Raw genomic sequence first — 20,868 nt, forward strand, 5'->3', positions numbered from 1 at the left:
GGAAGCTCAGGGCCCCATAGTCCATGCAGACGTGCACAGATTTGGCAGCTCGGCACCCACGGACCCTCCACAGGGGCCGGTGCATGCGGACATCAGGGCGTGCGGGGTCCCCGCTGCCCACCGGTGCGGGGGGACTCCGGCAGGGCTCGGCGGTGGCTGGTCCCAAGGAGTTAAGGGCTGTCCCCGCCCCAGCTCCGCCCCGCCGGTGCCAGCACTCGGAGCGGCTGAGGCGCAGCGCCGGGCCGCGGCGGAGGTTGGGGCGCCGTCCACCTCGCGCCGCCGCCGCTAGCAACACCCGGGGGGGTGGGGGGTGGTGGCGCCCCGGCCGCGGGGCTGCCCGGCCGCGCCGCGCCCCGCCCGGCTGGGGATGTGAATGGCGCTGGGGGTGCTCGGCGGGACCGACATGGAGTGGGAGAAGCTGCCGCGGCGGCCCGGGGAGGGCGAAGGGGAGGCGGCAGGGCCCTGGCCGGGCTGCGGGCGGCTGCGGCCCTCCTCGTACCGGGCGCTGCGCAGCGCTGTCTCCACCCTGGCGCGCATTGACGACTTCTACTGCGAGAAGATCGGGGCCGGCTTCTTCTCCGAGGTCTTCAAGGTATGCGAGGCGGGAGCGGGGATGGCGGTCCCCGAGGCATCCCGGCGGGTTTGGGCATCCCCCGGGGACCGCGGCTCCCACGCAGCCCTGACCAGGCCCTCGGTGGGGTGCGGGGGGGGTCTGGGCCCCCAGCCCCGGCAGCTGGGCGAGGTCGGGGGGGGGGCGAGGCGGTGCCGCGCGGCGGGGACCTGTGGTTCTGGGGAGCCTCGTCCCTGCTGGGGGTGTTATTCCTCCATCCCTCCGTGCAGGGGGAGGGGAGCACTGGCTCTGTTTACAGCCCGGGAAGGCTGAGCGCTCCGAAGCGCTGCGGCGTGTGTCGCAGCGGGGCCGCGTGGGTGGCCGGGGCGCCGGTGGGGTGGTGGGCAGCCCAGCCCCAGGGACCCCTGTCAAAAGCCTGGAGCCCCAACCCCGCCAGGTCTAGGGTGTGCCTGTGGCAGGGGATGCAGGCAGTGTTTGCAGCCGGTCCGAGGTGGTTTCCAGCATTGCTGGGCCTGCTCCAGCCTGTGCTGGGCAGGTAGGTGCGTGGTGCGCCTCACGGGGGCCTTCCGAAGGTAACCGGGTCTGGGAGAGAGGTGTGATGCTGTAGAGCAGTGCGGGGGCTGGCCCCCAGATGGGACCCCGGAGGTGCCTTTGTCCCCCGTCCTCTCTGGGACTGCCAGAGCAGGGATGCCCGTGTGTGGCCTGCACCCTGGTTAGGGGTGCATGGGTGCTGGTGGGGAGCTTGGGATCCTGACAGCGTGGCAGAGATGCGTGGTGACTGTACCCTGCCAGCCCATGCACTACTACTGGGGGGCGAGGGGCTGTGCCCTGCCCCACTGCCACAGCCACCTCTGCCTCTCTGAGGGGAGGTGTGTGCACGTGTTGTTTTCATCCTTGGTGTCACTCAAGGCACTGCAAGCCATCGGGCAAATATTGCCCTTAAGCTGTGCTTCTAGTGGCTTCGTCCCCCTCAAAGAGCAGCTTTGGGCTGGGCAGGACCCTCACCACCTCCCACCACAGTCGCTGAGGTCCTGGGCAGCACTGTGCTGTGTCCCCTGTGTGGGACCATGCTCCTATGTGCAGCACGGCTGGGTGGCCACGTCCCAGCAGGAACCTGGAGTCCTTTCCCAGCCCTGGTGCCATTCCCTACTCAGCAAGGAGACCCCGAGACCTGGCTCCTCTGCAGCTGTGGGAGAGGTGTCCTGTGAGGGGCTGTGACGGGTGTGTAGAGTAGCCCCTCTCCTCCATGCTCCCTCCTGCCCCTGCAGAGCCATGGCCTCTCCGCTGGCTGGGTTCCTGCTATTGATCTCTGGCTTGGAGCATGCAGCAGCACCTTGGAGCAGAGGGAAGCATTTAATAGTGTCAGGTGTGGATACGGCTCTTTAATAATGGATGCTTCTGTGTCTTGGCCAGGCCATGGTCTCTCCTTGCCTTGCTGTTCCTGCTTCCCCAGTGTTGTGGTTTAACCCCAGCCAGCAACTAAGCACCATGCAGCCACTCACTCCTCCCCACTCCCAGTGAGATGGGGAGGAGAATTGGGGAAAAAAAGTAAAACTTGTGGGTTGAGATAAGAACAGTTTAAAGTAAAATAAAATATAATACTAACAATAATAATAAAAATATAATAATAATAATAATAGTAATGAAAAGGAATATAAAAAAACTCAAGAAAAAACAAGTGATGCACAATGCGATTGCTCACCACCCACTGACTGATGCCTGAGCAGCGATCCGCGCCTCCTGGCCAACTCCCCCCAGTTTATATACTGAGCATGATGTTCTATGGTATGGAATATCCCTTTGGCTAGTTCGGGTCAACTGTCCTGGCTATGCTCCCTCCCAGCTTCTTGTACACTTGCTTCCTGGCAGAGCATGGGAAACTGAAAAATCCTTAACTTAGGATAAGCGCTACTTAGCAACAACTAAAACATCAGTGTGTTATCAACATTATTCTCACGCTAAATCCAAAACACGCTGTACCAGCTACTAGGAAGAAAATTATCTCTATCCCAGCTGAAATCAGGACACTCGGGCCCTGTGGGAGCCACAAAATGCTCCTTCTCCCACCTGTTGTTCATGTTCTTGCGGGGCCACTTGCATGTAGGATTTGAGGGAGCGGTGGAGCTTGGGGGGTGGGAGTGGGATCAGGCAGCAGGAGCTGATGTGTGTGCATGCCAGAGAGGAGGCAGGGACAGGAGGGGGCCAGATGGGGCTTTGTGCTCTTGCAGTGGGTTGAGTCCAAGAGCTCAGCAGGATGGTGGGGCAGGCCCGGGATCTGAGCTGGAGTTTGGCTGCCTGAGCTTGCGAGGAGGATATAGCTTGGCAGGGCAGTGCAGGACCCATTTTCCTCCCACCTCCCTTGTTCCTGCTGTGCTTTACATGGCCATGGGCACTCACGGCTCCCTCCGTGTGGCTGCTGGGTCCTGCCTCATTCCAGCCTTAGTGGGCATGGGGGACAGGGAGGGGACCTGGACATCTGTGTCCCTACCCAGGTAGCTCAGCTCTGGTGCGCAGCCGAGCCAGGGCCAGGCGGGGTGCTGGGGTACTGGCATGAGCATCTGACTCTGTTCCCAGTGTTAAAGCCAAAGGGCTCAGCGTCTGAGCCCTGGTGTCCCAAGTTTGCCCCTGGGTTGAGCCTTAGCCTGCTCCAGCCAAGCATTTCTCTTGGGAAGGCTGTCCAGAGTGGATGGGAGACACCAGTGATGGAAAGCTGCCCTTTTCCATGGGGGTTGTTCCCTGCCAATCCCCCTCTGTGCTGTAGAGCTGGGCCATTTCCCTCTGGAGCAGCTGGTTCCTATTGCCTTTCCCTGCATGACTGCAGAGGCACCAGGCCCACCCGTTTTCTCAGGTACACGGACATTGCAGTGAGCTGCCTCTTCATCTCCGATAGACTGAGCAGATTGAGCTGGGTGTGTTTGTGCTAGACATTTTCTCTAGCCCTTAAACCACTGCTGCATCTCTTCCCCAAATCCCTCTCTTACTTTCCCGTGTGTAGTGGGTTGACCCTGGCTGGATGCCAGGTGCCCACCAAAGCCGCTCTATCACTCCCCCTTCTTAACTGGACAGGGGGAAGAAAATATAACCAAAGGCTCGTGGGTCAAGATAAGGACAGTTTAATAAAGTGAAAGCCAAGGTCGCGCGCGAAAGCAAAGAAAAACAAATGATATTATTCTCTACTTCCCATCAGCAGGTGATGTCTAGCCACTTCCTGGGAAGCAGGGCTTCAGTATGCGTAGTGGTTGCTCCTGAAGACAAAAAATGCCCCCCTTCCGTCTCCCTTTACTTAGCTTTTATATCTGAGCTGAGGTCATATGGTATGGAATATCTGTTTGGTTAGTTTAGGTCAGCTGTCCTGGTTATGTCCCCTCCCGAGATCTCGCCCTGCCCCAGCCTGCCGTTGAGGGGGGGGCAAAAATGTTGGAGAGACATAGTTGCTATCTTGTTAACCACATCCATAGGGACATGACGGCGTCCATCCTGCCATTTTATTCCCAAGAACTGAATCTCCTGTGCAGGTCCCTTGACCTTGCTTTTCTTTATGGCAAAACCAGCTTTCAGAAGAATCTGAATTATTCTTTTTCCCTTCTCAAACACTTCTTCTGCCTCGTTGCCCCACACGATGATGTCATCTATGTATTGTAAATGTTCAGGGGCATCGCCTTGTTCCAGTGCTGTTTGGATTAGTCCGTGACAAATGGTAGGGCTGTGCTTCCACCCCTGGGGCAGTCAATTCCAGGTGTATTGGACACCTCTCCATGTGAAAGCAAACTGTGGCCTGCACTCTGCTGCCAAAGGAATGGAGAAAAACGCATTGGCAATATCAATTGTATCATACCACGTGGCTGCCTTTGATGCCAGTTCATCTTGGAGCTCTAACATGTCTGGTACAGCAGCACTCAGTGGTGGTGTCACTTCATTCAGGCCGCGATAATCTACTGTTAACCTCCACCCTCCATCAGACTTTTGCACTGGCCATATAGGACTATTAAAAGGTGAATGAGTCTTGCTGATGACTCCTTGTCTCTCTAGTTGATGGATCAGCTCATGGATGGGAGCCAGGGAGTCTCGGTTTGTCCGATATTGCCGGCGGTGCACCGTCCTGGTAGCGATTGGCACCTGCTGTTCTTCAACTTGCAACAGTCCCACAATGAAGGGATCTTCTGAGAGGCCAGGCAGGGTAGATAGCTGTTTGATCTTCTCTGCGTTTACAGTGGCTACACCAAAAGCCCATCGGTACCCCTTTGGGTCCTTGAAGTACCCTCTCTTGAGGTAGTCTATGCCAAGGATACAAGGGGCCTCTGGGCCAGTCACAATGGGGTGCTTTTCCCACTTGTCCCCTGTCAAGCTCACTTCAGCCTCCAATACAGTCAATTCCTGGCATCCCCCTGTCACTCCAGAGATCCAGATGGGTTCTGTGCCCCTATACACTGATGGTACCAGCGTACACTGTGCACCAGTGTCTACCAAAGCCTTATACTTCTGTGGGTCTGATGTGCTAGGCCATCGAATCCACACAGTCCAGAGGGCCATTTCCCTCTGGAGCAGCTGGTTCCTATTGCCTTTCCCTGCATGACTGCAGAGGCACCAGGCCCACCCGTTTTCTCAGGTACACGGACATTGCAGTGAGCTGCCTCTTCATCTCCGATAGACTGAGCAGATTGAGCTGGGTGTGTTTGTGCTAGACATTTTCTCTAGCCCTTAAACCACTGCTGCATCTCTTCCCCAAATCCCTCTCTTACTTTCCCGTGTGTGGTCTGCAGCAGACGCGGGGGCTGCGGGCAGTATCCTGGGTTCACTCTCCCAGGGGCTGTATCCAGAGGTCTTCGTTTATCCAGCTCTGCCCCTTATGCTCTGCTGTTGGACATCCTCCCAGAGACGCTACTTCTCAGGGCGCAGCCCTTCAGTGTGCTCAGCCCAGCGCCCCATTTCCATGGTGCCAGGGTGGAATTAGCAGCTCCCTGTGCTGCTGCCTGCCCATCTCTGCTCACTTCCTTGCCAACCTTTGAGATTTTTCATTTATTCCCAATTTACCAGTGCAACTAATGACACAAGTCCCTCCCTCTTATCTGCTACCTTTCATCAGTGGACCTTGCCTTGTTTTACAATGGAGAGTGGGGCAGCGTGACACAGACAGCACGAATGGGGAAACTAAGGCAGGTGGGGAGGAAGTGAATTTGCCAAGGTCAGCCAGCCATGGCGAGGCCAGGAGCAGCCCTGGCCCTGCTGCCGCCACTCAGGAGCCCCGGGCGCTGGAAACGCATTGTGCTGACTAGCCCGGGACCCACTGGCACCTCTCCTGCGCTGTCACAGGGTGTGCTCTGGGCTTGCCGGTGAGGGCTGGTGATGCCCCACCACCATGGTGCGACGCCAGCACTGCCCTGGCTCCCGCTGTGCCTGCGGTGCCACTCCTGAGAGCGTGGGAGGTGAGGGCTGCTGATGCTCAAGCGTTCATCGGGAGCAGGTGTTGCGTGCCCTGCTACTTTCACTTCCCCAGAGGAAGTCTGTCTTGACTGATTCTGCTTTTTGTGTGATGAGCAGGTTTTCCAGTCCTGCCTAGTAAAAGACCTGTTGCACTATTGGGATTCCTGCAAGCTATGGATGGGATTACCAGTGGTGTTGCTAGCTCCCTTACCTGCCCTCCTGTCTTTCCCCGCTGGGCTCCCCAGGGGTGAGGGGTGCAAGATGATGTCCCTGTGTGACTGTGCCTTGCCTGCACTGAGCTGGGGCAAGGGGATGTGTGCTGAGTGGGGTGATATGTGAGCCTGGTCCCAGTGCGGGGTGCAGGGGGGGCTGGCTGCTGAGACCCCCCAGGTTGGGGGGTGGCGGGTGGGGGCTTTGCCCTGTGTCTAGACGGGAGCGTGGGATGCAGGGAGGGAGCAGGCCGTCTGCTCACTCTGATTAGCATGCTCTTTAAATAAGACTCTAATTTCCACTGTTAAAAGAGCTCAGATCCCTTGTGCCCAGGCTGGGGCTGCAGCCAGCCCCGTCCCATCCCCCAGCCCCACATGCTGGCAACAGATTCGATGGGGATCGACGCACCGTGGCACCCCCACTCGGCTGCAGTACCCCCACGAGGCGGCCCGACAGAGGGGCCATGCAGAGTGCTGGGGGGCATCGGCGAGGGCTTGCCTGGCTCCTGGGTGGGCGCCGGCAGCTTGTCCCCCCCGCCCTGCACCCCGGTGGGGCTGCCCCGCTGAACTCAGCTCCGGGAATGCACTGGGATTCCTGGGCACCATGCCAGAGCGTGGAGAGGCAAGGGGGAATGTGGTCCTGCCCGGGGAGGCTCTGCTGCCCGTTCCCTTCCCCGGATGGCGACCGGGAAGGAAGCCCCCTTAGCACGGGGCTGTGTCCCACCTGGGGTTGTGGTTTGCTCCCTCCTCTGCTACATCTGCTTCTGGAGGAGGGTGGCTGGGGCGCTGGGCTGGCGCTAGCACCTGGCCGGACTGGGTAAACTGGCCAGCGCAGGGAGCCCAGGGGAGCGTAACCCCTTTCCTGCCAGCCCGGGCAGGTGCTGGCCTTGAGCCACAGAGCATGCAGGGGAGACAGTAGGACGGGGCCTCACAAACGAGCTCAGGGTGCTGGACACCCTCGAGGAGGCTGTGCCCCATGTGTGTGGGACTGGGGCTGTCCTGGGAGCCCCTGGAGCCCTCCCTGTCCCTGGGGATGGAGTCCTGGAGCAGGGCACCAGGGCACCACTGCCGGCTGGGGTCCCTGGGAGAAATCTCAGGGAAGGGGCTTTTACCAGGCCTTCCCTCCCCCAGACTGCCTCTCTAGGATTAAGGTGTTAGCCATCGTACAGCTGCACTTGGACCTGACCCAGCCTATTGCAATGACAGAAGACTTATTAATGAGGAATTAAGCCACGGGCACGTCCCAGCTATGTGGGGCTGAGCTGGTGCCTGCCAGGGGCTGTTACCTGATGCAGGGACACTGCTGCTGGTGGGGACCCGGCCAGCCCCACAGTGCATGGCCACCAAGTGCCAGCGCTGTGCGTGCTGCCCGGCGTTCCCATCGTGGGCACGTGGTACTGGAGCCTCACCGCCCCCAGCCATCCTGGCAGGGCTGAGCCTGCCTGCGCCATCGAGCCAGGTCCTGGTGCCTGGCAGCTGCTGTTGCCAGCCAAACCAACTGAGCCAGTCCTGCCAGCCCCACGCAGCGTAGGAAGGCAGTGCTGCCGCTGGGCGAGCTGGGTCAGAAGCGCTGGGCTTTGCCAGGCAGCATCCAGCACCAGGGGCTTGGTGGGACTGGGGGGTCCTGCTAGCTTTGTCTGTGGGGCCAGCAGTGGGGTGCTCCCGGGTAGGTTCTGGCCTGGGCTGGGCTGGGACTCTGCAGGGAGCTGGAGGGGCCAAGGGAGACCCTGCCTACCCTGCTTTGGCCAGGCAGGTCCCCTCCTTAAAGCACACACAGCCACTGGGGCCAGGCTGGGAGCCCCATTTCTGTGACTGGTGCTGCCTCCAGCTGCCCTGGGTGGAGGGAAAGCAGAGATGGTGGAGATGGTGTGGGGATGCCCTTTGCCCTGCCCACTGGTGCAGGTGTGGGCAGGGAGCCCCTGGGCACCGGGATGGGACTGACAGTGGTGCCAGGCGCTGCAGGTGATCGGGTGGGGTGAGCCGGGTGGTGGGCATGGGGAGGACCTGGGGTGCCATTGAATGGGGCGCCCTGGGTGCACACAAGGCTGGAGGAGTGTGCTCCCTGCAGCAGGGACTGCGCTCCCTGCAGCAGGGACTGCGCCGTCACTCTGGGAGCCCATGTGCTTTGTCCAGTGCTCAGCGAGGAGGAGGCAGGCTGGGGGTCCCAGCAGGCTGGCTGGAGCTGGCCGGGAGGTGACAGGTGTAACTGGAGCAGGGTGCCCGCAGGCAGGTGGCTGCTGAATTATTCAGAGCCTCTCCATGAATTCAGTGAGCTGATGGTGGCACGAAGGGGTTGGCCTGGCTATTGCCTCTTGCTTCCACTCTGCCTGGGGCTGGTCTGGCCTTGGTGCACCCAGATGTGAAAAGGGATCTTCATAAACACCTAATTTCCCCCCAGGCCCTTTGGTGGCAGGGAGCTGTTGCCCATCCCCTGGGTATTGGGCACTGGACAGGTCCCCATCTTGGTGTGCACCCCAGGATGCTCCCTGAAGCAATGCCTGCTGTGGGGTGGGAAGAGAGCCCTGGAGGGCCCAGCACACCAGCCTCTGCCCCCTATGATGGGGACAGGCCAAACTGAGAGCAGGATAGGGGGCACTGGGGACCCTGCCTTCAGCCAGCCCCCTGTGTTTTGCCTGGGGAGGCGATCCCTGGGGCGTGGGAGTGTGGGGCGGGCCAGGGACTGGCACCAGCACAGCAGCTTCAACCAGCATCGACTAAAAAGGAGAAGAGTGGGGAGCTGATGGCAGCGCCAAGGAATGCCTGTGCCTCTGTGTGTGGCTCGGTGTGTGCCAGGAGGCAGCTGGGACCCACCAGGGTGTCTTCCCCCCCGGCTGCTGCTTTGGGGGGGTCCCATCCCACCACCAGCGCCTGCTCAGGAGGGGACCCCCAGCGCTGGCTTAGACCCCTGGCACGGTGCTGGGGCAGGGGATCCCGTGTCTGTCCCTCGCCCTGCACACGCCAAGGGCTGCTGGAGGACAGGGGTGTCCATGCTTGGCCATGCTCCCAGCTGCTGTTCCTGGTGGGGGGCCAGGCCCCCAGCTCACATGACAGTATCAGACTGGGGATGGCTAAATATACAGTCTTGTCCAAGCACCGTGCCTCATGGGGCTGGGGTCATGCACCAGGGCAGCGTTGGCCACCCCCGGGCCTGGTTCGGGGGCGATGTGCCCCCTCTGTACTCCACTCCATGCTGGTGGGGTCTGGCTGAGTGGTACTGACCTGAAAAAGCTCTCCCTGGTGCGCCCCAATTCTGCACCTGCCTGTCCTTGCAGCGGGGTTGGGGTCATGGCTTGCAGGAGCTGCCATTGCTTCTCCGGGAGGGCTGGGCAGTGTAGTGTGGTGGGGGGAGCATAACAAGCAGGATGCCCTGGGGAGGATGGGGTTGTGCATCATCAGCATTGGGGATCCTTGGGGTGCTGCTGTGCTGGGAGAGCCCCCCCCTAACCCTAGCAGTCCCTGAGGTGCCCCATGCCTCGAGTGTGTGGGGTGCTTAGCTCCAACCTCTAGGGCTGGGGGTGGGCGCCGGGTGCAGGCTGGCATCTGGGGGGGCTGTGGAGACATGTGGGGCTCAGCCACCCCTGTACCCCCCTCCAGGTGCAGCACCGCCAGTCTGGGCAGATCATGGTGCTGAAGATGAACAAGCTGACCAGCAACCGGAGCAACATGCTGCGGGAGGTGCAGCTGATGAACCGCCTCTCGCACCCCAACATCCTCAGGTAGGACCTGCTCCTCCACTTCCATCCCCAGTCGGCACTGCTACCAGGGCTGGGCAAGCTCCTGGGGCTGGTTCCCGCCGCAGCCATCCTCAGGTCCCCTCTGTCTCACAGGTTCATGGGAGTATGCGTGCATCAGGGACAGTTGCACGCGCTGACGGAGGTGAGTGGGGCGACAGCCACGAGTCTCGGGGTTCCTGCGGGTAGGACCTGGGGAGGGGATGGCAATGGCTATGGGGACACTTTCTCAGCCAGTGGCACATGTGCAGGGTAAGGTCTGCTGGGGGGCTGTGCCGTGGGGTGGTTGGAGGATGCATTGGGGTGAGAGATGGGGATCCAGCTTTACGGGAGGGAGGGGGGTGCAGTGATGCAATGGCCCAGCTCTTCCCATCAGTACATCAACGGTGGGAACCTGGAGCAGCTGCTGGACAGCCCTGTGCCCCTCTCCTGGTCCATGCGTGTCAAGCTGGCCCTTGACATCGCCCGTGGCCTGCACTATTTGCACTCCAAGGGCATCTTCCACCGCGACCTCACCTCCAAGGTACGGGGCATTCTGCTGCCCTCATCCTGTACCCATGTTGCTGCCTGGGCACAGCTGGCTGGGGAGCAGGAGGCTGTGCTGTGCCTGGGGCATCCCGGGAGCAGTGGCTGGTGAGGCAGAGCTGGCGTGACGGTGTGACAGGAGTCCTCCTGTGCCCCCAGAACTGCTTAGTGCGCTGCGAGGCCAACGGCTACACAGCTGTGGTGGGTGACTTCGGCTTGGCGGAGAAGATCCCCACCTACAGGTGCGTGGGCAGCATCCACCTGTCCATCCCTGTCCTTGAAGTGGGGGGTTTACAGCCCACTTGGAGCAGGAGCTGGGGAGGGATGGACATTTGGGGTGCAGCTAGAAGGGCAGGGATGGGGGACGGTGGGGGTGGTCCCCATCAGTGGGGACTTATTAGACAGATGGACACATTTGGGACTGGCTAGGAGGGGATGGAGAAGGGGATGGTGTGGGTGGGGAGACATGAGTTCGTGGGGTGCATGGAGGAGGGTTGACCCAGGAAGGGAGATGGAGATGGCAATTCAGGCTGCCCCAGCAGGAGGGTGGGAGGTGGGATGGGGCAGGGGCCTGCAGGCGGCCCCTGACGTCCCGCCATGTCCCTCAGTGAGGGCAGTGAGAAGGAGCCACTGGCCGTGGTGGGCTCCCCGTACTGGATGGCGCCTGAGGTGCTGCGAGGGGAGATCTACAACGAGAAGGTGATGTGCTGTGGCTGCTGCGTGCGGGGCTTTATCCAGGCTTGCACTGCTGGTGGTTTGCAACATTTACGGCCTTGGGGGTGGTTGGGCACACGGGGGAAAGGAACTGGGCATCCCTCAGGAGCAAGGTGGCAGGGCCCCTGGTGTTGCTCCACAGGGAGGAGGGAGGCTGTGGGTTTACAGAAGGGTGGGCATGTTGCCTTGGGGCTGCAGCCCCCCCCCCCCAGTGACTCCCTGCTCTCTGCAGGCTGATGTGTTCGCGTACGGCATCATCCTGTGCGAGACCATTGCTCGCGTCCCCGCTGACCCCGACTACCTGCCCCGCACCGAGGTGACTCCCTGGGACAGGGATGGGGAGGGAGGCCAGCAGGCAGTGGCACCACAGCTGGGGCTGCTTCACCAAACTAGGGGGACCATCCTCCTGCACGGGGCAGAGCCCCATGTGCAGGAGCTGCCCCACATTTTGGGGCAGGGGTGCTGTGTCCCAAATGTCTCCTAGCGGCAGGTGCTGCTGCCTGGGGAGGGATGCTCTCTGATGATAACTTGTCCTCGGAGCCCAGAGTCAGCCCGGGTGGGAGAAAGGGGATGGTTGGATTCAGGCAGAGAGCAGGAGGGATCTGTGTCCCAGCATCCCCCAGCCTTGACCCAACTTGGGGTGCTGCCAGGTCTGCAGCCCTGGGTGACATGCAGTCAGTGCAGTGTGTGGGGGAGGCCAGGCCACCCTGGGTCCCCTGAACTATGTGGTGCCCCAGGGAACCCAGCCTCACTCTTCCTCCTTTCCCTGGCGCAGGATTTTGGCCTGGATGTCACCACTTTCCGCACCATGGTGGGAACTGACTGCCCAGCGGCCTTCCTCCAGCTCGCTTTCCACTGCTGCAGTGTGAGCCTTCCATCTCCACTGTCAGGGCAGCTGGGCAGGACAGGCAGCCTTGCCTGCGCAGGGGGAGAGGCAGGGAGCTGCCTTTGCTGGGCAGGGCGCCCTGGGGTGCTGGGGGGGCTGCAGACCTCACAGGGAACCCCTCCTGCCTGCAGATGGAGCCTACCTCCCGTCCCTCGTTCCTGGAAATCATGCAGTGCCTGGAGGGCGTCCTGCAGCACCAGCCAGGTGCCGAGGGCACTGGGGCCACCCTCTTTGGTGGCGGGGAGAGCCTGCCCGCACCTGGGACAACGGCTGCACTCAATGGTATGTGGGCACCCCAAGGACAGGCCATAGGGGTGTGCAAGGAGGGGGGCTGTGGGGTGTCCCATCCTACCCTGGCAGCAGCCATCAGGGAAGGAGACAGGGGTTGCACGAGGTCTGCAGGATGGAGCCAATCGCTGTTTCCCCCCTGGGGTGCACCCCTGGGTTGTTGGGTGCCCGGCACCCTGTGGGACCCTGTGCCAGTAGCTGCTGGCGGCTGGTGACTCGCTCCTGTGCCTGTGCCCAGGGGTAGCCAGGAGGGCAGCCGGCCGCACTGAGCAGTTGCCCCTGTGCAAGCTGGGGATGCAGCACCTGCAGCCGGACCAGCGCCTGTCCTGCAGCCAGTCCGACATGTTTCCCCCCAAATCGCCCACCCTACTGTGGCCGCTGGAGCCTTATGGCAGGGCCAGGACCAAGGAGCCACCACCCCGCGTCAACCCTTTCTCCCAGCGCGAGGACCTGAAGGGAGGGAAGACCAAGCTCTTCGACATGCCGAGCAAGTCGATCATCTCGCTCACCTTCAACCTGCCACCCTCCGCCCTGGTCCAGCTCAGCACCCCTGTGACGCCTGAGCCCACCATGGAGGTGCAGTGTGACTTCTTAGCCCCCACTGCCATCCCCCGCAAGTGCTGCTCGCTGCCTGCCTCCCCTGAGCTGCCCCGCCGATGGGGCCTGGCGCTGGGCGTAGGGTCCCCCTGTCCCACCACCAACCCCCAGCCCCCTGCCCTCCTCCTCCCCCCGGCTTGGGGACAAGCCTCCCCCCCCAGCCCCGGGGCAGAGGAGCAGATGGACTGCGGCCCTGACAGCCCTGAGCTGCCACAGCCCCCCCCCGCCACCCCCCAACAGCAACTTCATCCACATGGCAGCCTCGGGCACCCAACCCTGGCAGCCAGAGCTGCGAGCCCCCAATGGGCTCCTCTTCAACAACAGCCATGTGGTGGTGAGCAAACCCCTGGCTTGGGGCAGCAGGCTGGAGCGTGGCTTCTCTGAGCTCAGCATCCCCTGCGCGGCAGCGCTGGAGCAGACGGAGCATGTAGCCATGCTGCCCGGGCATGGCTCCAGCACCGTGCTGGAGCAGGACGAGGTGCTGCCCTGCCCTGGCTGCTGCCTAGGTCCCTTCAGCTTCACCTCCATCTGCCACTGGCTGGCACCCAGCCCACCCCGCTACCAGAACCTCAACTGTGAGGCTAAGAGCCTCCTATGCCGCGACCGGGGCCCCCACCAGAAAGCCCCGGGGCCAGTGCTGGCGGAGCCCAGCCTGAAGCTGCCAGAGGTACAGTCCTAGGGCTGGGGACCCCTGGGGAGCAGGGCTGCATCTGGCCACCCCTTGGATCCCCCTGCAGCCACAGCACCGGGCAGGTGCAGGAGCCTGGCACGTCCCCGTGGTCTGTCCTCACTTGCTTGGCACTTGGTGGCCACTGGTGATCACAGTGCCCCATGCCATGGCCACCATGGTGCTGCTCAGGCACCTGTCCTGCTGGGATCAGCCTCGGGGGTGTGTGGGGAGCCCCAGGGGCAGGCTGGGTCCCTGCCAGGGACTGAAGTGCAATAACACCCCTGCCCCGGGCACGCTCCAGTGCTGCCCCAGGCAGCAAGGCTGGTCCCCTGCAGGGACCCCGGGGCTCAAGCCCTGGATGCAGGACCCCTCTTCCCCAAAGGCTCACCCCTCTGTGGGCTCTCGCCAAGGGGCATGCAATGAGCCGGGAGCCCCCCCATGGCCCCCCAGGCCATGGGTTGAGCAGGGCTGGGGGCAGAGGGGTCAGTGTGTCTATGTGTGTGTTGGGGGACCCTGTGGGGCTGGTGGGTGTCCCCATGCTTCCTCACAAGCGTGGGGAGCACACCCAGTCCCTGACATGGGGAGAGACGTGCAGGGGGCTGGGAGAGGGGCAATGCCCATGGGGCAGTGCCCAGGGAGGATTGCCAGTACTGGGGTTGCCCCCTGCCTGCCCAATGGTGGGTGCTGAGCCAGCATGGCACCCCATGTCCCCCTGGCACACGGGGTCAGGAGCGGGGTGCTGGCAGATGGGCCAGGGTGCCATCCTGCCTGGCATCCTACCCCAGAGCCTCCCAGGTGGCTGGGGGGGGAAGGGGCTGGTGGACAGCGTGGCCAGGCTGCCCAGCCCCTGGCAAGGGTGGGAGCCGGCTTTCCTCCCTCCTGCACAATGCACTGGTGAATGCAAAACTCTTGTGGGGTTTTTTTATTATTATTATTAATAATTGCTAGTAATATATACCCAGCTTATTTAAAGTGTTCAATAAAAACTGAATGTCCCAGCGACCCAGGCTGCTGCTTCTGTCTCTCGGATGCATGTTGGACGGGGAGGGGACCCCCACCCCAGAGGGTGGCATGGGCTTGCCCAGGGCTTCTGGGGTCCCCTCTCGGGGAACATGAGCCAGCCTGGCTCAGCCCCAGGTCTTAATGCCCCCAAAGTGACCATTTCAGTTGAAATGGCTTCAGTCAAATTCCCATTTATTATTTAGATTTGTTGGGTTCGTGCCCTCGAGTCTGTGTTTGTGGTGGTACACAAGAAAGCAAAGAGCAGACAAGCTGTGTCTCTTTATTGCTACAAAGTGGGTTCAGCCAGCAGACAAGACAGAATGACACGTGCCACCTCCAAAATGCCTGCCTTTAACACCCTTTTGCTCTTCAAGCAAGCTAATTCACATACATAGCAATTAATCAACTATATATGGCAGGCACGACCCCATAATAAACTGACAGCATCTTCGCCTGGTTGAACATGACTTCCTCTGCTCTTGCCTGGCTGCAATGCTACATCAGGGCTATTTTGCTTAATCTTCACATGTGCATGTGTGTAGTAACTATTTCAAGTCCTGATGATTTGTCTCACAAAGTGTCAGTCCACTGCAAGTGCTGGAGTTGCTTTTGCTTTTGAAAGGCACTGTCACATAGTACAATCCTAAAGGTCACTGCTCTACTTCCTAATTAGCAAAAAAACCCCAACTGCCAGCACAGGCGCTGGCCAGTTCAGGTGCAGCTTCTCTCCTTTGCCAAGGCTGTTGCTTGCTGGGTTGCCTGAAAGCCAGGGCCAAGCTGCTCCTGGGATGGGGCCAGGCAGAAAGTCCCTGCCGTGGGGAGTGGACCTGGCCAGGTGTGGGGCTGTGCCGTCCCCTGCTCCCACATCCTTGCATCCCCGCACCACAGCTCGCTCCATGCTGGGTCTGTTGCACAGCTGCAGTGCTGAGCATCAGGGCTTGCTCCGCTCTGCAGCTGGGTCCAGGCTCCCCATGGTGTGCCAGCCCCTGTGCTCAGGAAGACCCAGTGTATCCTGTGCAGGTGTGGGGCTGAGCTGTGGGGCCTGTACCGCTCTGCTAAAGCATGTCGGCTGGGGGGGGGAACAGTCACTGCCACCACCTCCCCCAGCCTGCGTGATGCCCGAGCATCACTGTGGCCAGGGGAGCAGGCGGGAAGGACCCGGGGTGGCCCCTGGGCAGGGATCTTCAAGAGGGAAGGGGGTTGCTTGCATGGATGGGACATCCCAGGCAGGGGTGCAGCAAGGCTGAAGCAGAGGCAGCACGGGGCATGGGCGCTGCAAGGGAAGGCAGAGGGTGAGGGTGAGGTGCCGTCCAGCCTCCCCCACATGCAGTGAGACTGGGAAGGCAGTTTGCAAAGGGGTTCCCCCCATCTTGCCCTTTTGCTGCCCCACAGCTTGAGAGAGGGTCTCTTGAGCTACCGCAGACCAGGGGCTGCATGGGGATGTGCCTGCATCCCTCTCCCTTTCCTGCCAAGCCAGGAGTCAACATGCCCAACGCAGAGGCTCAGGCTCCCCGCTTTCCTCCACACACACCCCATGGGCCCCATGTACCCCAGGGCACGGCAGAGCCTGGCGTGGGCACACTCACCGCAGTGGTGCCAGGGCCAGTGGCCATCATCATATGAAAGGGGAGCTTGGCCCCACTGCCTTCTCACAGATCCAGAGGTGCAGGTCATCAGGACTGGCGCACTGGGTGGGTTTGATGTTCCCGCGGCTTATTATGGCACAGGACCCATTCAACTTTGACTGCCATGGCCTGGATGGGGAAATGGCACATCAGGGGGCTGCCACCGCCCTATCCACCATCCCCTGCTGAGGGCTGCAGGCATCCAGGGCCACCAATGGGTTCCCTCTTGCACGCTCACTGGGGAGGGGCTGAATGCCGCAGTCAAAGGGGGGATCCCCAGTCCTCCCTTACTGATTTCACAAGCTGAAGCCTCAGCAGATGCATCCCTGCCCTCCCTTGGGCAGGCTGAGAAACCCCTCTGCCTGAAGTTTGCATTACTTGCGACTCCCTTTAGCCTCCTCCCCACTTGAATCTCAGCCTCGTGGCTGGGGGATATTTCTTCCCTGCAGCGCCCAGTGGTGGGGAGACCCCGGTCCTCCCCAAGGGCACATGGATGGCTGGAAGAGCTGCCCATCTGGCAGCTGCAGCGCTGCCCTGGGCCGTGGGGGTGAGGATGGAGGGGCAGGCAGCGAGCAGGGGCTGAGTACCCAGCACCCGGGCCAGACATGTCTGTTCCTCCCCACTGCTCTCAGACACCACAAGAGGAAGCTGTGGTGAGCTGGGGAGGGGGTGCACATGGTGGGGAGGAGCCCAGGACTCTCTGCAGGTGGGAAGGCTTGATTTCCCCTTGAGGAGGGACCAGGGAGGCACGTGGGTGATAGAGGTGGTGCTCGAATGCTTTGTTTAGACCCCAAATAAAACTTGTGGTTTCTTTTGTCCTCTCTCACTGCCTCCTGTTCACGCAAGCCCTGCACATGCCCCCCAAGGCTTGACTGTCCCTTTGCACGGCCTTTGAGCATCTCATCACACCGCTGCACCTGCCTCCCCTTGGCCTCAGCTGCTTTGATGCTTTGTTGCCCAGTGCTTGTGCCCAGGACTGGGTACCATTGGGTTTTAAAATGCTTCCTAAAGCCGTGCTGGAGGAGACGGGGTTTCGGCAGGAGGCTGTGCCACCAGGTACCTTTCGTAAAGGGAACCATCCACCCAGAACCAGGCATCCAAGACCCCCTCGCTGTCCAGGTCCCCTTCTTCCAGCCAGCCGTAGTCGTACCAGGGGAAGCTGCTCTTCTGCAGCCCAATCCAGTACGGGATGTCTGTATTCTTCAGGAAGGTCTGGGGAAGGGGAAAAAGGGCCTTTTCATGGCTTTTCCACAGCGTCTACGGACTGTAGTGTCTGCGGGGGGTGGCCGTCTCCCCAAGGAGACCCTGGGGCCAGAGCTCCATGGGGCAGGACAGCTGAGCAGCCCCGGTGCCCCACTCCAGCCTGGGCAGCATCCAGGGGTGCCAGAGCCTCTCCACCCCACATCCACCACCAGCAAAGTGCTCCAGTGATCAGCCTTGCACCCTCTGATGTTTTGGCAGGGTAGGGGCCCCCAGAGCGGTGCTGGCCCACCTAGGGAGCCCAGGGCTGGATGCACCAGCTCCTGCCCTCAGCTCCCCCAGCACCCTACCGGCATGGTCCAGCGACTCCAGGATTTGGTGACCAGGAGCTGAGAATATTTCTTCTCGCACTTGTCTCTGCTGTCCTCCCATGTCTTCTTCTCCGATGAAATGAAGAGGCACTTGCCCCTGTACAGCAGCCAGCCTGAGGGGCAGCAGTCTGGGGGCAGGGACACAGCTCAGGTGCTTGCTCAGCCACAGATGCCCGGGGGGGGCCCAGCCTGGACCGGGAACAGCCCCCACATCTCCCCAGCAGACATCACAGGCTCAGCCTCTGCTCCAGGCATAGCTTCAGCCTTTGGACCACCCCATCCCCACCATGTGGCCAAAAAGCCAGTGCCCGTGCTTCGGCACTGCATCTGCTGAGGGATGATGGGGTCCCCTGGGGCACCCCATCCCTGGTCCACCATTGCCCTACCTATAGCCGTGCAGGAGCGCAGGATGGCCACAGTGCTCTCACTGTTGTTGAGCTTCCCCTGCACCTCCTGCATCTCCTTCTCTGTCTTCCCCAGGACACCCATGACATGCGCCAGCTCGGCGTTCAGGCTCCCCAGCTCCAGCTGGCTGCTGTTGCTCTCCCGCCATGCTCGCTGTAGCTCCGCTCTGGCCCACGCCAGCTCCAGCCGTGTCTGCTCCAGGCTCTGCTCCCGTGCACTCACCTCCTGCGAGAGGCGGCCCCACTCGGCCGCATGCTCACGGGAGGCATCCCGCAGGCTGCGGGTGACCTGACAGTCTGGAGACAGGCTGGGTGAGCTGGGGCATGGGGATGGGACAGCCTGGGCAGGGGGACACGGGACTGACTCTGCTCGGGGGGTAATGTTGGCATGGCTGGGTCAGGCAGGGCAGGGCAAGGCAGGGAGGTGTCCATGCTGGATGGGAAAGACATGGCAGGGAAGTGCATGGGCAGGACCTGGCAGGGGAGAGCAGGGCAAGGCAGGACAGGGTGTAGGAGCAGACAGAGCAGGGCAGGGACAGGAAGAGTGCAGCAATACGAGGCTGGACAAGGCCGGGAAGGGAAGGGAGCAGAAAGGGAGAACAAGGTGGGGAAGATGGATGATGGGAGGCAAGGGAGGCACCCATGACATGCAAGGGATACAGGACAGCATGGGGCAGAGGGACCTAGCCCCAAGCAACGTGTGCGGGCATCCCTCTATTCACCCACTTATTCACCCGCAGCACCCACCCCAGCCCAGCTGCCTCCCTCTCCCTGTGCTGCCCAGCCACCCCCAGCCCCAACAGTGCCCACCCCCCCCCCCCCAACTCACAGCAAGCCCCCAGGGCCACAGTGGCCACCAGCAGGCAGGTTGCCAGCAGCCCCACAGGGATGCACCACTGCCGGGACCAGTGCCCTGCAAGACACAACCGACCACGGGCATCACCTGCTGCCACCTCCAACTGGAAACTAGGAAACCCCTGGCAGCCCCCAGACCTCCTGCCTGCAGGCAGCAGAATGGCAGTGTGGTGGCACAGTGTATGTGCTTCCTCTCTTCAAGGATGGGAGCAGGAGCACCCTGAAACACCACCCACTGCCCGTGCCAGGACCTCCCCAGGTCCCCTGGGCTCCAGTTGGGTACTTACCTGGGCTGGGCTGGGCCTCGTCCTCATCCTGCCCCACTGGCACCGGCTGCACATTCTTGTAGGGGCTCTCTGCTTCATCCATGCCGAGGGCTGTTGGAGGAAGGCAGGGGAGAGTGGCTGAGTCCATGGGGCTGGGCATGGTGAGAGCATCGGGGTCATTCCCGTGGGCTCTCACCTGCCTCCAGCGCCTGGTTGGCCATGCTCCGTCCCCCCATCACCTTGGCAAACCTCAGGTCAGCATAAACCACACTCTGGGCCATGTGGGCAAGTGCTGGGCAAGCCCTAAGCCCTGCTGGCTCCTGCCCTGCTGGCTCCCACCCTGCCTTTGGGATGCCTTTCAGGGATGGTCCTGCTCCCCAGTGATTGTGCTCTCGGGGTTGCAAAGGAGAAGTGCAGCTGGCTTCTGCAGAAGCAGAAGTTTGCTCTGAGCTGTAGCAGATGGGACCAGAGACGCATGGCTGTGGGGACCAGCACCCTCTCATTGGTCCCAGCACCTCCGGTCCATCCCCTCACACACCCCAGAAGTGCTCACGGTCCCCCTGGGCACACGTCAGGGCCAGGGCAGTGCAACCTGAGGTCAGGGCACTGGCAGAGCAAGGACAGACCCAAATCCCCAGGCCAGGGGAGAGCTGGAGGAGAGCAGGGCCAGCCTGGACACAGGAGCACATTGCCCTGGGGCCAGCCCCATGGAGAGCTGAAGGTCTCTGTGGACGCAGATTTCCCCTCCCAGCCTCTGGGAATGGGAATTTCCCCATGATGTAGCTTGTGCCATTGCCTCTCATCCTCTCTCTGGTCCTCTCCTAGAGGACCCTGGCTCTGGCATCACTCCAAACCCCCACCAGAGAGTTGCAGAGAGCAATGACACCTGCTTTGCCTTCCCTTCCTGTCCTGGTTTCGGCTGGGATAGAGTTAATTTTCTTTCTAGTAGCTGGTATAGTGTTATGTCTTGGATTTAGTATGAGAAGAATGTTGATAACACACTGATGGTTTCAGTTGTTGCTAAGTAATGTTTAGACTAAGTCAAGGATTTTTCAGCTTCTCATGCCCAGCCAGCAAGAAGGCTGGAGGGACACAAGAAGTTGGGAGGGGACACAGCCAGGGCAGCTGACCCAAAGTGGCCAATGGGGTATTCCATACCATGTGACATCATGTCTAGTATATAAACTGGGGGGAGTGGGACTGGGGGGAATCACTGCTCGGGAAGTAACTGGGTATCGGTTGGCGGGTGGTGAGCAATTGCATTGTGCATCACTTGTTTTGTATGTTCCAATCCTTTTATTATTATTATTATTATTATTATTATTATTGTAATTTTTTTATTATTATTATTATTTTCTTCCTTTCTGTCCTATTAAACTGTTCTTATCTCAACCCACGAGTTTTACTTTTTTTCCCCCTGATTCTCTCCCCCATCCCACTGGGTGGGGGGAAGTGAGTGAGCAGCTGCGTGGTGCTTAGTTGCTGGCTGGGGTTAAACCATGACACTTCCCCAGACCACAGCCCCAGCGCTCA

General features: G+C 61.0%; 2 protein-coding genes across 2 annotated transcripts; one reads left to right on the top strand and one right to left on the bottom strand.

Moving 5' to 3' along the window:
- Positions 1-215: 215 nt before the first annotated feature.
- LOC128136215 (dual specificity testis-specific protein kinase 1-like) lies at positions 216-14,607 on the top strand. The gene is given in 11 exon segments (XM_052775422.1): positions 216-592; positions 9,796-9,917; positions 10,029-10,077; positions 10,309-10,455; positions 10,617-10,699; positions 11,066-11,156; positions 11,404-11,487; positions 11,947-12,036; positions 12,189-12,339; positions 12,584-13,158; positions 13,160-14,607. Coding segments are annotated over 11 exon segments (2,073 nt in total). The 5' UTR covers positions 216-373; the 3' UTR covers positions 13,622-14,607.
- Positions 14,608-16,229: 1,622 nt separating this feature from the next.
- On the bottom strand, positions 16,230-20,485 carry LOC128136218 (B-cell differentiation antigen CD72-like). The gene is made up of 7 exons (XM_052775424.1): positions 19,532-20,485; positions 19,357-19,446; positions 19,044-19,127; positions 18,197-18,511; positions 17,790-17,938; positions 17,300-17,451; positions 16,230-16,368 (listed from the first exon to the last, which is right to left on the bottom strand). The coding sequence occupies exons 1-7, from the start codon at positions 19,836-19,838 to the stop codon at positions 16,230-16,232; spliced, it is 1,236 nt and encodes a 411-aa protein (XP_052631384.1). The 5' UTR covers positions 19,839-20,485.
- Between the last annotated feature and the right edge of the window lie 383 nt (positions 20,486-20,868).

This window comes from Harpia harpyja, chromosome W (assembly GCF_026419915.1).
Source record: "Harpia harpyja isolate bHarHar1 chromosome W, bHarHar1 primary haplotype, whole genome shotgun sequence".
Classification (NCBI taxonomy): domain Eukaryota; kingdom Metazoa; phylum Chordata; class Aves; order Accipitriformes; family Accipitridae; genus Harpia; species Harpia harpyja.